Source organism: Schistocerca serialis, chromosome 2, assembly GCF_023864345.2.
Source record: "Schistocerca serialis cubense isolate TAMUIC-IGC-003099 chromosome 2, iqSchSeri2.2, whole genome shotgun sequence".
NCBI lineage: Eukaryota > Metazoa > Arthropoda > Insecta > Orthoptera > Acrididae > Schistocerca > Schistocerca serialis.
In genome coordinates this window covers 791,033,628-791,050,903 of record NC_064639.1, presented here as the reverse complement: position 1 = coordinate 791,050,903, position 17,276 = coordinate 791,033,628, and the positions used below count along the sequence as shown (strand labels likewise).

Below are 17,276 nucleotides of genomic sequence, written 5' to 3'. Positions count from 1 at the left end.
CCAGAGGAGCTGCTTGTCCCTGCTACTTGGCAGCAAGTATAAAATGCCTCTAGCATAACATCAAATGAGCATGTCTGCTCGAATATTGGGTATGAATGCTACGGCATACCCTACAAGCGACTCACATTCCCATCAGCTGGGAAACATGAGAAATGGATAAGAGCTGGATGATCTGGGCTAAAGAAGTTAGTTCATCTATGAATTGCTACTGTCAACATTGGCACCATGTCTGGAAGGAGCCAGGCATTAGCTGAAACCTTGAAAAACCGGCACATTAATACTGCATGTATGCACGAAAAGAAATGGAAATAGGCGAAGGTCCAGGAGATCGGCGATGGATTCAAACTGTACCATAACAGCACAAACAGCATTCGTAATGGCGTAGGCATTGTGACTAGCAATAAGTATCAGGACAGAGTCACAAAAGTATACAGAATCTCCGACTGACTCAGGAGTGTAAAATTCGCATCTGGCACATCTACAGTTCGAACCGAGTTCGAACTGTGTCCTGCTAGGTGCCTCAAGCCGGATGCTCTTATGAAGAGAAGGATGAATTTTTGACAGCATTAGATACACATCTACAAACTATTGACCCCGAACAATATCTGATAATAGTTGATCGTGCAGAATCAGCAAAAAATGGATATGACCAATGTCATGGTGGAAATGGATATGGCACTGTCAGTGAGGCTGGGATACTGATTCTGGATTTTGTCCGAGCACATGAGCTTGTGGTGTCCAACACATTCTTCAAGAAGGGACATGCACATCTGATAACCTACACAAGTGGTGTGCACGACATTCAAATTGATTATCTACTTACAAGAAGGACACAACCTGAAGCTGGTAACTGACATAAAAGTCATCTCCTCAGAATAAATTGCTTCCAGCATTGGTCTCTCTTGATGGACCTCAAGTTGAATATCCACAACCGAAATCATCCCCAAATCATTAGAGTGCAGGGAGTCAAATGGTGGCGTATGTCAGAATGCGTAGCTCAGCTCACCACTGCTCTTAAGGCCATTGATATGGATACAGACCAGGCAGTATTAAGCATATGGGACAGCATTACTAGCCAAGCCCACTGTGCAGTGAACAACATTCTTGGCAGGATGAAAACAGGCAAACAAGCAATCAATAACGAAGTCTGGTGGTGAAATGAAAACGTTCAAACAGCTGTGAGGAAGAAGAAGAAGGTGTTCTAAGTATGGTTCCAGTCCCACACAAATGAAAATCTGCAACATTCCAAGACACAAAAATTGACTGCCGAGAGAGCAATTGCGGCAGCCACATTATTTTACTATCATGTGTATGATGAACTGGATGCACCAGAGGAAGTAAATAAATTTATCAACTCACCAAAGCACACCATCGAGCCACCCAGGACATTGGTCATGTCAAACATAAAGAACGAAGACCATCAACTCCTTCGAGACCCTCTCAGCATTCTCCACAGATAAAGTGACTACTTGTCCAAAAATTTTTGCTATCCTCCAATACTAAGTGCTGATATGGATGCTGGACCTGTGCTACCAATTAGGATGTCAAGCAAGCAGTCAAAAAGATGAAGAATGGGAAGGCTACTGGCCCTGATGAATCGCAGCTAATGTATGGAAGATCCTTGGCCACAAAGGTGCCACAATTCTTACTACCCTCTTCAACAGAATCACTGGTGAGGATATAGTCCCAGGACAACTAGTGTCACACCGACAATCTGGTAGCAAAAAGGTGATGTGACAGAATGCTCACAGTATTGACTAATTCAACTGCTTTGTCACATGATGAAGATCTTTGAGTGTGTTATAGATTCTAGGCTCAGTGCAACTGTTTCTATCACCCCAAATCAATGGAGGTTTATCAAAGGAAGTGGAACCACATATGCCATCCATACCGCTTTGTTACTTATTGAGACACAACTTGAGAAGACCAAGGATACTCACATGTAATTCCTAGGTCTGGAAAGGTCTTCAACCATGTCCCACATCAGCTTATTTGGCATGCATTACAATCTCTCAATGTCCCTGAAGCCTATGTCCAATGGGTCCAACTGCTTTATCAAAATGTCTCCAGCAATGTCCGATATATGCAGTGGGAACATCACCCCCTTTCACTATCCATGTCAGAGTACATCAAGGTTCAGCACTGTCACCTCTAGTTTTTACCCTCTGTACATACATTGTGACACACGACCTACAGTACCCCACCCTTGGTCACTTCTACATGTTGACGATGTTTTACTGGCAAGCGAACACCATTAAGATCTCCAGGAACAGACGCAGCAATGGAATCAATGACTAGGCAAATTTGGCCTCCGTCTGAATATGCAGAAGACAGAATGCATGGAGTGTGGTATTCAGACTGACGAGATCATCAAAGTCAGTGGAGAGGACCTGAAGAAAGTGGAGCAATTGATTTGACAATGCAACAAACGTCAACGTTCGACAGCGACTTTGAGTTGCACTCATCTCAGACGAACTATGGAAAAGCAGGTTAAGATGGTACATGGACGCTTCGTGCGCAGTGAAGCAGACTTGGTGGCAAGAGCAACTACACACCTGGACACAAATGGCAGACAGCCTAGTGGTACACCCGAGACACGGATGGGCCGTATCAAGAGGAATATGGAGTTCTTCAGTGCCAACTATGAAGATGCCGTTGACAGACCCAAATGGAGACAGAGGTGTCAGCAAGTGGACCTTGCTAGTGCAGGTTAACACTATGAAGAAGAATTACCAAAAATATATCCCCCCCCCCCCCCCCAGGATTCACACATTACAAAGTATTTTTAAATACTTACTGAATAATGTCAGGCAATTCAGGAGCTCTACAAATATACTTGTGTCCATATCGGTACTTATCTTCAAATATCACAAATTCAACAGAAGCAGCATCTTTGGGCCGTGTTTGTTCAAGACTTTTGTAGAGCTGAAATAAATTTAAAACGAAGTTTTATTATTGCTATCTGCTTCCTGCAATGTATTTTTTTTTCAGAAGTGATTCATTCTAGTTTAGATTGGTCCAGCAGTTATTGAGAAATGACCACAGTATTTCACAGTAATAGCATAATTCATTAGTCACAATTCTTCACAAACTATTTTAATTATGAAAGTGTAAACAAGATGCAATAGGTGAAAAATAAACCTACAACTAAATAGCAAATGAAACCATATGGTTCCAGAAATCTTTTCAAGTCTCAAACATCTATGATGTATACGTGTAAATCGGGGAATACCAAGTGGCAAGAGGCATGAACAGGAATCTGCATTTGCATTTGCATTTGCATTTGCATTTGTGCAAAGCCACTGTGCCAGAGTGGTGTAGTGCTTAGCGCATTTGCTAGTGAGCAGGAGACATGGGTTCGAATCCTGGACTTGGTGCAAATTTTCATTTGTCACTTCAGTCTGCAAATATAGTACAACTAAACACATCTTTCCCATCAAGGATAAAATGAACTTACAGTTATAAAAAGAGGTTACCTTCAGTCTCACTGCATTATCTGTATTACTAAACTAGCTATATAACCAAGGAATATTCACTTGCCTTAGAAATTCGTTACTTATGAAATTATATAATTTAGCAATTTATATAGATTTTTGTGAAGAATGTTAAATATACCATTCACAACAAAGTAATCGGTGATGGACCACAACTCTGCAGGACAATGGTGGTTATGTCCTTATTGAAGGAATCCCTCTAGTGTTGCCTTACGAGATTTATTGTAAAACCATATAAATGCTAAACCAAGAAAAGCCAGAATGGGAGTTTATATGTACAACTTCCAATAACTAACTTAGTTTTATGCCGTTCCTGGATTGGGCGATGAAGAGCATAGTCATTTTATGTTTCACATCTTCATGAAATTGTATTGGATTTGATGCAAGCTTCTTTTAAAAGTTTTCAATAAGCATTTACTGCTAACTTAGTAATTCTGGTTTGGCTGGATCCTTTACCATAGAATAACAGTTATACATAAGATTTCTACCAAGCAACACAAAAATATGTACAGTCATGAAGTACACACAGGAACCAATTCCACTTAACATGATGATGAAATAATTTAAGTAGGATAGAATACCGGAAGTGCAGAGAAAGTCGAGGAAAAGAAGCCATCGATGATTCAAGAAATATTTGAGCTTTAGTTAGGAATTAAAATAAGGTGAAGTTCCAACAGGCTGAATCAGAATGGATGAAAAAGAAGATATTGAGAAAGGTATGATTATATGAAATATCCACACAACATATAGGGGTATTAAACATAAATTCAGAAAAGTAAAAATAACAAGCAGACTGACGTAAGCAAATAAAGCTCTCTACATTAATATAATTATACTGGTTTCAGATATTCATACATAAATGAGGAATAAGTTTCTAAAATTGTGCATCTGGAGCATAGCATAATATGGAAGTGAAATGTGGACCATTGGAAATCAGGAGAACAATAAACTGTAGTCATTTGAAATGTGTTGGTACAGAAATAATGTAAAAAATTAAGTGGACAAATATAGATAAGTACAAAATGAAAAATTACTAGTAAAAATATCCTAGGAAATAAAGCTATGAAAAACTGTTAGTAGAAGAATGGACAGGTTAATGGGATGTATGCTATAGCATACAATAATAGTTTGGTGCTGGGAGGAGTAAAAGTGGAAAATATAATGTGTAGACAAGGATTAGAAATGGAATAAAAAATGGAGGATGTTGATTTTATTGTTTCGCCTTTTCTGAGCTGGGTTAATTGCTGCTACTTATTTATTATTTAATTTTCTAAAACTTCTGCTTCTGTTAAGGCAAGAGCTATGTCTGTAAGTTTCCGCCAGTACAGGCAACTTAAAATGAAATGAGAATTTTGATGCAATCGTCTGATGCTTCCAACATATGGCTACTTATGCATTTTTATTAGTTTATGCAGTGTGAAATAACTTACACTACCATTGCACCAATACTGGAAAATCCAGGATGGAAAATTGGCAATATTATGAAAAGGACAGTTGCTACTCACCGTATAGCAGAGATGCTGGGTCGCAGATAGGCACAACAAAAACACTGTCAGACGAAGCTTTCAGGCAAACAGACCTTCATCAGAAGTGTGTACACACACACGCACGCGCGCACACACACGCACACACACACACACACACACACACACACACACACACACACACACACACACACACAATCTGACCTTGACAGCGACAGACAGTGATCACTGTGTGTGTGTGTGTGTGTGTGTGTGTGTGTGTGTGTGTGTGTGTGTGTGTAATTCATATGAGGGCCTGTTTGGCTGAAAGCTTTGTTTGACAGTCTTTTTGTTGTGCTTGTATGTGACTTGGCATCTCCACTGAACGGTAAGTAGCAACTATCCATTCCATGATATTGTAATTGCAACAATAAAACTGTCACCATGTGATGCAACTTTTCTGATACAACAATGTTTTAAATGTACACTGTCTGGAAAAAGAAGAAGAAGAAGAATCGCCCAGAAGGGGAGGAGGAAACTAAATGCACCAGCTGGACAGGTAGTCTGAACTAGTTGTACTTGAAAGGAAGTAATCTCAACACAGACGAGGTAGAAGAAATCAAGAAGTATTAATGCATTCCTGAAATATTTCATTATTAGACCTACAATTACACCAAAACTTTTACATTGCAACGTGGTTTTGATGCACTATTCATGTTTTCTCCAAGAAAACCAATCTCCATATGGTACAAAAAAGGAAAAAAAACTGAGATTGAGTAGTGACGAGCAGCCTGTGACATTTAAGTGTGTGTCACATTCTATTAATATGAGATGTTATGGAAAACCAATCCCATGGAAAATCTAAAGAAAGGTTTAACATCAACAAATGCTTCACTTTACTTTTAATAATAAATGTTTGAATGACTGAGTGACAAGTAACACATTCCATTCGAAAAATTTTATCAGAACATGTAACTACTGCTATTGGCTAGAAACATGGTAAATCACAAATGAGACAATATTATGATTAAGGCACATTTTCTGATTCCTAGTATACATTATTGTAATTAAGATATGACATACGTACTAACCCTTTGGCCCAGAATGAAGGGAACAACGACATCATCCTGGGCATGCAGAATGAGAATAGGGCAATGAACATTCACCAAGTGCTTATCCGAAGCAAACAACAGATCGTTTTGCTCTATTGGATCAATGAAAAAGAAATCAAACCATGGTAACTGGTTGAAAAGCTGAAACAGAGATTCTTATTTAAGCAAAATATATGGAAGGGCTTCAAATATGAAACTGTAATCAATAATTGATGTAAATCTGTAATTTTACCCTTGCAAATGGATGTTCCTTTATTTCATCTCTCAAATTATTGAAAGGAGATTCCAGGATAAGTCCAGATGGACTCTTTCCTTCTTGTGCCAACAGATCTAACACATGTGATGACACTCTAAAACAAAAATGGGAGACATTTCTTACAAATAAGCACTGGCATCTTACCATTACGTCCTATGATTAAGGCATAATAGCATTTCTTTTTAAATCTATAGTTTCATAATAAAAATAACATATTATGAAGTAGTTACCCTGTTCCTAAAGAATGACCCCACACAAACAATGGAGATCCTTTGGCATGCTCCTCCACCCATCTGTACATAAATTTTCCATCGGACACAACACCTGTCTCCGATGGTGACACAGGACTTGAATCAGCATAACCTGTGTATCACAATAAGCGTGACGGTAAACAACATCTGAATGACACAGAATGTGACACAAAAATATGTTGTGATGAAATAGGAAGGATCTTTCCAAATAATTCACATCAAGGCTACCATTCTTTTTTCATTTAGAGAGAACTTTATGTCACTGACAGAGTGCTGCGTATTACAATATAACACTCCAGCTGAGATAATGTTAACTCACTTTGTAGAAAATAGCGCAATGTAGTCCCATAAATTCAAGTGATGTTTGCTGTTGTAAAAGAATTCATCTGATAACACACTTGCTGGCTTCAAAGATACGGAGAGTCTGAAGGGGAATAACAACGCATAGGTAAGGTCATGAATTTTATGTGCTCAATTTACAACTATTTTCAGTTGAAGCGTAAAAGCAAATTGTAAGTGTCGTGAAAACAATGCCTTGGACATTTAACCATCATATGGCTGAGAATTAGAGAGAGAGAGAGAGAGAGAGAGAGAGAGAATGCGCACACGGGACAAGAGGAGGAACTGTGGCGGAAGGAGGCAGTACGTGATCTGTTGTGTTGATGGTGTGGTCCTAGTCCTAAATCTGGTTTGATATAGCTTTCAATGCACTTCTATCATAGCCCTACTACAAACAGCAAATACGCATTATTGTGGCCAAGAGAGACACGAAGCCCACACCTACCACAGTAGTACAAGTTTATATGCCAACTAGCTATGCAGATGACGAAGAGATTCATGAAATGTATGATGAGATACAAGAAAAAAAAAGAAAAAATATATTGCGATAGTGAAGGGATACGAAAATTTAATAGTCACTGGTGAGTGGAATTCGATAGTAGGAAAAGGAAGAGAAGGAAACGTAGTAGGTGAATATGGAATGGGTGTAAGAAATGAAAGAGGAAGCTGCATGGTAGAATTTTGCACAGAGCACAACTTAATCATAGCTAACACTTGGTTCAAGAATCATAAAAAAAGGTTGTATACATGGAAGAATCCTGGAGATACTAGAAAGTATCAGACAGATTAAATAATGGGAAGACAGAGATTTGGGAACTAGGTTTTAAACTGTATGACATTTCCAGTGGCAGATGTGGACTCTGACCACAAGCTATTGGTTATGAACTGTAGATTAAAACTGAAGAAACTGCAAAGAAGTGGGAATTTAAGGAGATGGGACCTGGATAAACTGACTAAACCAGAGGTTGTACAGAGTTTCAGGGAGAGTATTAGCAAACGATTGACAAGAATGGGGGAAAGAAATACAGTAGAAGAATAATGTGTAGCTATGAAAGATGAAATAGTTAAGGCAGCAGAGGATCAAGTAGGTAAAAAGATGGGGGCTAGTAGGAATCCTTGGGTAACAGAAGATATATTGAATTTAATTGATGAAAGGAGAAGATATAAAAATGCAGTAAATGAAGCAGGCAAAAAGGAATACAAACGTCTCAAAAATGAGATCAACAGGAAGTGCAAAATGGCTAAGCAGTGACGGATAGAGGACAAAGTAAGGATGCAGAGGTGTATATCACTACGGGTAAGATAGATACTGCCTACAGGAAAATTAAAGGGGCATTTGGAGAAGAGAGAACCACTTGTATGAACATCAAGAGCTCAGATGGAAACCCAGTTCTAAGCAAAGAAGGGAAAGCAGAAAGGTGGGAGGAGTATATAGAGGGTCTATACAAGGGTGATGTACTTGAGGACAATATTATGGAAATGGAAGAGGATGTAGATGAAGAGGAAATGGGAGATATCATACTGGGTGAAGAGTTTGACAGAGCACTAAAAGACCTAAGTCAAAACTAGGCCCTGGCAGTAGACAACATTCCATTAGAACTACTGATAGCCTTGAGAGAGTCAGCCCTGACAAAACTCTACCATCTGGTGAGCAAGATGTATGAGACAGGTGAAACACACTCAGACTTCAAGAAGAATATAATAATTCCAATACCAAAGAAAGCAGGTGTTGATATATGTGAAAATTACCAAACTATCAGTTTAATAAGCCAGGGCTGCAAAATACTAACATGAATTCTTTACAGACAAATGGAAGAACTGGTAGAGCCCAACTTTGGAGAAAATCAGTTTGGATTCCGTAGAAATGTTGGAACACGTGAGGCAAAACTGATCCTACGACTTGTCTTAGAAGATAGATTAAGGAAAGTAAACCTATGTTTGTAACAGTTGTACACTCAGAGAAAGCTTTTGATAATGTTGACTAGAAGGGAGATGGAGAGCAAAAAAAGAGAGGACCAGAGAATGTGGAACGACTTGTGGGTGCGCAACAGACAGCAACATACCACGAGGGTGAGGGGAGGCAATTTGCGAGGATGTAATAGGAACTGGGGAGTGCAAATAGTTGGGTGGAAGGTGTGGTGGTAGTATATTACTGTATTTTGAGGCCAGGATGGCTTTGGGAGTGCAGAATGTGTTTTAAGGATAGCTCCCATCTGCACAGTTCAGGAAAGCTGGTGGTGGAGGGGAGGATCCAGATAGTGCATGTTGTGAAGCAGCCATTGAAATCAAGCTTGTTCTGTTCAATTGCATGTTGTGTCACAAGGTGGTCCACTTCACTTTTGGCCAGTCTGGCAATGGCCATTCTTCCTGGTGGATAGATGGTTGGTATCATGCCAATATAAGAAGCTGAGCACTGACTGGAGAGAGTTGGTATATAACATGGTTGCTTTCACAGGTGGCCTGGCCTCTGACGGGGTAGGATAAGCCTATGACAGGACTGGATTAGAAAGTGCTGGTTGGGTGGATTGGGCAGGCCTCGCACCTGGCTGTTCCACAGGGATACGATCCCTGTGGCAAGGGGTTGGGATTGAGAGTGGCACTGGGATGGACTAGGATGTTGCGGAGGTTGTGTGGGAACAAAACACCACTCTAGGAAGGGAGGGAAGTATCTTGGGTAGGAAGCCTTAATTTCAAGGCACAATCGTAGATAATCAAAGCCCTGATAAAGGATGAGGTTCAGTAGTCCCAGACCAAAGTGATATTGGGTGATGAAGGGAATGCTGCTTTGTAGCTGGTTCTTAGGGGTGGTGGGAGTACTGGAGGGGTCTATGGGGATATGGCAAGAAAACCTTTTTGCGGACTAGGTCTGAGGGACAGTGCCTGCCCGTGAAGGTCTTTGGAAGGCTTCAGCATACTGGGCAAAGGAGCTCCTGTCACTGCAGATATGTTACCCCTGGGTGGTCAGTACGTACGGAATGCATTTTTTTGGTGTGGAAGGGATGGCACATGTCGAAATGCAGGTACTGTTGGCGGATTTAACATGGACAGAGGTGTGTATGGAGCCATCAGAAGCATGTGGATGTCCAGGAAGGTGGCAATGGGCGACGAGGTCCAAGTAAAGTGGATGGAAGAGGTGGTGTTAAGCTTGTGTGGGAATGAGGATCGGGCACCTTGGCCCTGAGTCAAGATAATGATGAGATCATCAAGAAATTTGAAACAGAGCAGGAATTTGGGAGGCTAAGAAGGTCTCCTCTATGCATCCTGTAAACAGGTTGGCTCAGAAGGGTGCCATGTGGGTGCCTATAGCCCTGCTGCAGATTTGTTTGTGTACCTCCCCTTCAAATGGAGTGTAAGTTGTGTGTTAGCATATAGTTGGCATAAGAGGAATGAGATAATGGATCTGGAGTCTGAATTACATTGGGAGACATAGTGTTCAATAATGGCAAGACCTTGTTCATGAAAAATGTGTGTCTAGGAAAACGGTGACGACAATTACGATTACAGATCCAGGAGGCAAATGTGTGGCGATTGTGGTGAGTCGGTGAAGGTAGTGGTTGGTATCTTTGATGTGAGAGGCTAGATTTTGGGCAAGAAGTTGGAAGTGTTGGTCGATGAGGGCTGAAATTCTTTCAGGGGGTGATCCTTGTCACCCTCCAGGAATGCTTTACCTTCAGCTTGATCTCACCATCCTTCCCCAGGTCCCTTCCTAAGAACATCAGCCTTTCAGAAAAAGACAGGACAACCATACACAACCTCAAAACAGATCCTGACCTAATCAACTTATCTGCAAAATAAGGTTCCACCACTGTCGTCATAAATTGTGGTGACTACCTGGCGGAAGGCCTCCGCCAACTGTGACTTCACCATTTAGAACCTCTGCCATTGTGATCCCATCCTAGAAGCCCAATATAACCTCTAATCCCTACTTAAAACCTTAGGCCCTTCCCAGAACCTCTCCCCTGAATCCATTTTCCTCTCCTCACCCCTATGACACACCGCACACCCACCATCTACATGCTCTCTAAAAACCACAAACCCACCAGTTCTGGATGCCCCATTGCAGCTGGTTATTGTGCTCCTAATGACTACCAACCAGCTGCCCACCAGGATGGATGGCCACCACTAAACTATGACCAACAGCAAAGTGGATCACCCAGTGGCACAACATTTAGCTGAGTGTAACATGCTTGATTCCAATAGCTGCTTCACAACCCAGCTGTATCCTCTACTCCATCACCAGTTTTTTTGAACTGTGCACATGGAAGTTATCCTTACAAGACATTCTCCACTCCCAAAATCATCCCAGCCTCCCCCTACAGTAACCTACTGTCCCCACACCCTTGACCCAACTGTTTCCACCTCCTCTATCCTGCCACCACCTCATAATTTGCCTTACATCACCCTCATTGTGTGCTGCTCTCTGCTTGTGCACTCAGCAGACTTTTTCCCTTCACTGCTCCTTTCTTTTCCACTCTTCATTTTGACCCTTCTCCCTCATCCACAGCCTCCTGACACTGCTCTTGGCAGCCCTGTCTTGTCACCTCTCATCCCTGCAAACTCTGCCAGGGAGGGCTGATTCCTCTTCCCCTGCCTATACCCTGCTATCCCCTCCATTTTCCCTCCCTACCCCACTCGAAAGTGTTGCACTTATTCATGTAAGTTTCATACAAAATTTGTGTTCAGCATTGTTCCTATACTGTTCAGCAATGCTTATATTACAGCAAGTTAATGACTGTCCCCCGAAGCAGGTGTGGTGTGCAACAGACACAACATTTCTCTCTACCCATCTCTCTCTCTCAAGTTTCTGAAATGAATTTCCACCCTGCAGTGGAACGTGCATTGATTTGAACTTCCCAGAAGATTAAAATTGTATGCTGGACCAAGACTCAAATCCAAGTCCTTTGCCTTTTGTGGGCAATTGCATCACCATCTGAGTTATCCAAGCAGGATTCACAACTCGCCCTCACATCTTTATTTCACCAGTATCTCTTGTCCTACCATCCAAATTTCAGCCTGGAAGCAATCCCCTATGCAAGGCTGTTCCATCAAGAGTGCCTGCCAGCAGGCAACTGGGCACCCACAGGCGCAAGAGGGCAGGGGCAGGCAAACGGCTAACACACAGGAAGTCATGCAGCCAGGATGCAGCTGCCCATGGGCAGGTGAGGGATGTCTGTGAGTGCCTGCACTGTATGGGGCAACACTGGAACACATCCTAGGCTATGATTAAGCCATTCCTCTGCATTATCATTTCTTCTAAGAGTTGTAGTCCCATAAGGTGTGCAGCAGAACTTCTGCTAAGGTTGGAGAGGCTGGTGGAAGCAAAGCTATGAGGGTGAGTCATGCTCGGCAAGCTCAGTCGGCAGAGTACTATCCAGCAAAAAGCAAAGTTCCGATTTGTATCCCAGTCCAGCACACAGTCTTCATCTGGTAGGAAGTTTAAGCTTTTATATTGTTTTAGAATGAACTACTTAATCCATCTCATTGTGCAAACAAACAATTGAAACATGGAATCTGGACCACAGCTGAACTTTGCATTATTTCACACACACTGTTTCAGAATAGAGAAAACACAAACTGCGTCAGGAAACAAATCCTAAAACAGTACTTCAGATAATGGCCAAACTATAAAAAAAGTTCATTTCCAGTGATTCTAATAAGCCACTGCAAGGGAAGAATTAATTGTATAAACTATTTAAATAAATAAGTGGTATAATTGTAAAATCTTTTGTTGCATTAACTTAAGTCATTAAGATCTGTAAATAAAATCTACTTAACAATACTTACTTCTGTAGTCAAAACTAATAACATGATAATTAAGGTTCCTCAGCATCTTGTACAGCTCAACACGATGTGGACTTGCTCTAGATCCAGAATTTCCATGCATGTACAGTATGATTGGCTCACCACGTGTCAGTGACTTCTCAAAAAACTCGTCATCAGCAGTTTTTGATTCATTGATGAGAGATTTGGGTAATGTATGCCTGAAAAAGAGACCAAACGTTCTATAAACTGCTGGCAGTGACTTATTATTACTGCTAAGGAAATTGAATTTTGTCTGTTGATACTTCTTGTTACTAACATCACTATGTATGTAACTTGCCCTTCTTCCTCCACAAAAGTAAGTTCATTTCAAGATGGTATGGAAAGAAATGGAGCATTAGTGATGATCAGTCTTTGCATGACTGTGTATGGTACCAATACATTCCAAAAAGTCATGCGGAAAAAAAAAAAAAAAAAAGTTTTTAAGTGGGTCTTATCTCAGGTTCCATTGATCACAGAGATAAGAGGACAAGTGTTTTGTATAGCCCTTGGCCTAGCGACCATTTCTATTCCTATCAGAAGAAAGAAATGTAGCTATATTACAACATAGAGTCAAAATTTAAACATTACACACTTTTTCCAGTCCAAGCAAATTGGTTGATTCCTTTGCATTAGTTGTGGTCTAGGGTGGGCCTTAGGTGGCTTCTGAAAGCACCATTTGCTTATGGCCTGTTCCTGAAAACACACTGAGAAATCATGATTTTTGGACACCGAAAGTACAGACTGTGGGGATGACCACTTATATAATTTTTATTCATGGCGTACTGTTGAAATTTCTTTAGATGATGTTCTCATGGAACCTTGAAACATTTTTTGGTATGATCATCTGGTGTTGAGATCCACAAGTTAAAAGATAAGAGTACAGCATGCACGTAAAATATGAATGTAATATCTGGTCTGAGTTTAAATGTAGTTTCAACTGACATAGTGAATACACTGCAAGCGTTTAGGGGCCACTGGAAGGGTTCTGAGGTCACCACACTATGTTTTTAATCGCTATTTTTTCCATCAATAAAACTTTGTCTCTGTATAATGGACAATTCACGTCTATACAGGCTGTCTCGAACTGGAAATTATTCAATGATGTCACCTGGTGGTGTAAGCACTGTACAAAAAATTATTTTGTCATACAACATTCTTTGTACTTCAACATTAAACATGGTGTTTTTGGTAAGCTGTAGGATAGCCTAAAAATGCTATGCATTTTTATGTACAGTAGTGTAAGAAGGACTTGTAATGGGTGGGAGACGATTCTGTGTTAATCTTATATCATGCATACTTATCTGTTGTTTGTATGTGTCAAAAGTATGTAAATGAATGTAAGTATATAAATAAACTGTCAAAACTTTATGGCCTAGACAATTCATTTAACAAGTATAAACAACTAACCCTCCTGCAAGATGATGATTATGATGTTTTGGTTTGTGGGGCACTCAACTGCACAGTCATCATTCCCCTTACACATTCCCAATCTATACACAGGCCAATTTTGCCATATTCATGAATGAAAACTGAATGATGATGACAACACAAACGATCCGTACCCGGGCAGTAAAAATCCCCAACCTGGCTGGGAATCAAACACGGGACCTCTTGATCCAAAGGTAGCATAGGGAAAAGAAGCAAACCAGCTGAAAAAGGCTCCTGCTGGAGCACAAAAAAGGCAAATATGCTTTTCTTTGGAAAAAAAAAAAACCTGACAAAAGTGAGAGAGACTGATGATGGAAGAGAGAGGAAGTGGTGTGACGTGGTGTGTGTGTGTGTGTGTGTGTGTGTGTGTGTGTGTGTGTGTGTGAGAGAGAGAGAGAGAGAGAGAGAGAGAGAGAGAGAGAGAGAGAGAGAGAGAGGGGGGGGGGGGGGGGGAGGATGATGGTGGGACAGACGAAGTCTTGGCTATGATAATGCATTCACTTTGCTGCTCATATTAGCTGACCCGCATTCCTATTTTCTTATTCATTGACCCTATTTCATTTTGTAATTATAACTCTGTACTCACCAAACCAGTAGTCCTGTTCATCCTGCCACCAAATTCACTAATTCTCACTATATCTAACTTCAACCTACACATTTCCCTTCCAAAGTTTTCTAATCTTCCTGCCCGATTAAGGGATCTAACATTCCATATCCAACCCCTACAGTGCCAGCTTTGTTTTTCCTGATGATGAAAGCCTCCTGAATAGGCCCCACCCAGAGATCCAAATGGGGAGCTATTTTACCTCCTGACTATTTTACCCAAGAGCTTGCCATGATCATTTAACAGTGCAGAAAAGCTATATGTACACAGGAAAAATAACAGCTGTACTTTCCCCTTGCTTTCAACTACTTGCAATACCAACACGGCAAGGCCATAATGTTTTATGTTCCAAGGTCAGATCAGTCCAATCACCCAGGCTTTTGTCCCAGCAATTACTGAAAAGGCTGCTCCCCTCTACAGGAAACACCCATTTGTCTGGCCTCTGCTATCATTGTACCTATGGTACAATAATCTGTATCGCTGAGGCATGCAAGCCACCCCATCACGGCAAGGTCCATGGTTCACGAGGGAATAAAAAATATTTAACACTAATTTTAAATAAGTGTGATGTAAGCTAAAGTCCAAGAAATTCAATTAAAAAAACCTATTTACCAAAAACCTCAATGCTACAGAAATTTCCATCTCGTCCAAAGGTCTCACTTTCAGTCCTACATCCGAGTTTTAGCATGCTGGACTCATCACAGACCTACTCTGCTTCTCCTGATCCCTACAGTGGAAACACTTCTTTGCTACCAATCCCTCCAACAAAAACCAAACTAATCCAACATTGAACCTTGCTTCTCCCAGTCTATACCACCATCCATCCATCCAGAAGCCTCCCCCTCTCCTTCTAACCACCCCAATTAGGTTCCAAGAATTCCTTACTTCCACAAGTCACTTCTCAAGAACACAAACCTCACAACAAAAGAACAGCCTGATTTAATGAGCCTCGCTGCAGACAATGGCTCCACCAGTGCCTTGACGAATCGTGCCGACATCTCAGAAGTCCTATACGACCTCCAACTCTTATTTAAACACTTAGGCCTGCCCCAAATCCCCCCTCCCCCTAATCCAAATCTGTCCCCCCCCCCCCCCCTGTTACTGTGTTTTCATTGAAAGAATTTATGTTACTATCTAACATCTCCAAAAAAATTGCTTGTAGCCTAGCCTCTCATATTGTGGTATGAACCACTTTCCCTCACTGACTCTCGACCATCACCACTCAATTACCATGTAGATCCCTGATCCCTGCTTGTTATTGTTGACGCCACTGCCCTATACACCAACATCCCTTATGCCCGTGGTCTTGCTGCTACTGACCACCACCTCTCCCAAAGTCCACCAGATTCCGAACCCACAACTTCATTCCTTATACATCCACACACACTACTATTTCTCTTTCAGGAGAAGATATATAAACAACTCATTGGCATGGTCATGGGTGCCGCATGGCACCACCTTATGCTAATCTGTTTACGGGCCATCTAAAGGGAGTCATCCTAGCCTCCCAAAACCCCAAACACCTTCAGGTTCATTGTGACATTTTCATGATCTGGATCCAGGGCAAAGGCCCCCTATCCTCATTCCTCCAGTGTTAAACACCTTCTGTCCCATTCACTTCACCTGGTCCTCCTAAGCCCAATGTGCAACTTTCCTCAATGATGACCTTCACCTTCTGATGATTCCATCCATACCTCTGTTCACATCAAGCCCTCTAACTATCAACAATACCTGCAATTTCAGAGCTATCATCCCTTGCATACCAAAAAGTCACTCCCATATAGTCTGAGGCCTTCAGAAAAGCACTATATACCAAACATAGTCTGCAAACAGTTTTTCAGTACCATATTCTCACACAACCCTAATCCTCCCACCAACCCTTAGAACCTAGCTGCAAAGGAGCACCCCCCTCATCACTGAATATCATCCTGGATTGGAGTAACTTAATAACAACCTTTTCCAGGGCTTTGAATTTCTATTGTAATACCCGGAAATGAGAGACAGCCTACCTAGAATACTTGCCAGCTCTCCTGAAGTGGTATTCTGCCATCCACCAACCTACACAATATCCTTCTCTATCCCTATGCTGCTCTCATCTCCTTGACATAGGGATCATATCCCTGTTGAAGATTTAGATGCAAGACCTGGCCAATCCACACACCCAGCAGTCTCCTCTAGTCCTGTCACAGGCTTATCCTATCCCATTACATGGAGTGCCACTTGTGATAGCAGCCACACTATACACTAGCTCTGCTGCAATATATGTGATGTGTTACGACAGAAAAAGGAACCTGTGACCACTGGAGGAAGTGCCACAAGTTCATACAAAATCGTAACACAACACACACACACATATGTAATACCAACTAATGTAAATCCACCCGATGATGGAGGTTTAAACCTTCGAAACGCGTCGTGGAAAAAATAAAACGGTGACTGGTAACAGTAAACTTGTTGTTTCATTTAATGTCAGTAACAGTCACGGTAAAGCCTAACCTAAAAATGTTCGCATTTAAACATGAACAAT

At 41.3% G+C, this 17,276-nt stretch overlaps 1 protein-coding gene across 5 annotated transcripts in view; it reads right to left on the bottom strand.

Moving 5' to 3' along the window:
* Positions 1-17,276, bottom strand: part of LOC126458029 (lysophosphatidylserine lipase ABHD12) — a 98,022-nt gene that overhangs the window by 21,299 nt on the left and 59,447 nt on the right. For all 5 annotated transcript variants that reach the window (XM_050094816.1, XM_050094814.1, XM_050094817.1 and 2 more), the window contains 5 exons: positions 12,700-12,896; positions 6,556-6,688; positions 6,302-6,419; positions 6,049-6,210; positions 2,798-2,925 (listed from right to left, as the gene is read on the bottom strand). In XM_050094816.1, coding sequence (XP_049950773.1) covers positions 2,798-2,925; positions 6,049-6,210; positions 6,302-6,419; positions 6,556-6,688; positions 12,700-12,896 — 738 coding nt within the window. The remainder of the gene's footprint in view (positions 1-2,797; positions 2,926-6,048; positions 6,211-6,301; positions 6,420-6,555; positions 6,689-12,699; positions 12,897-17,276) is intronic.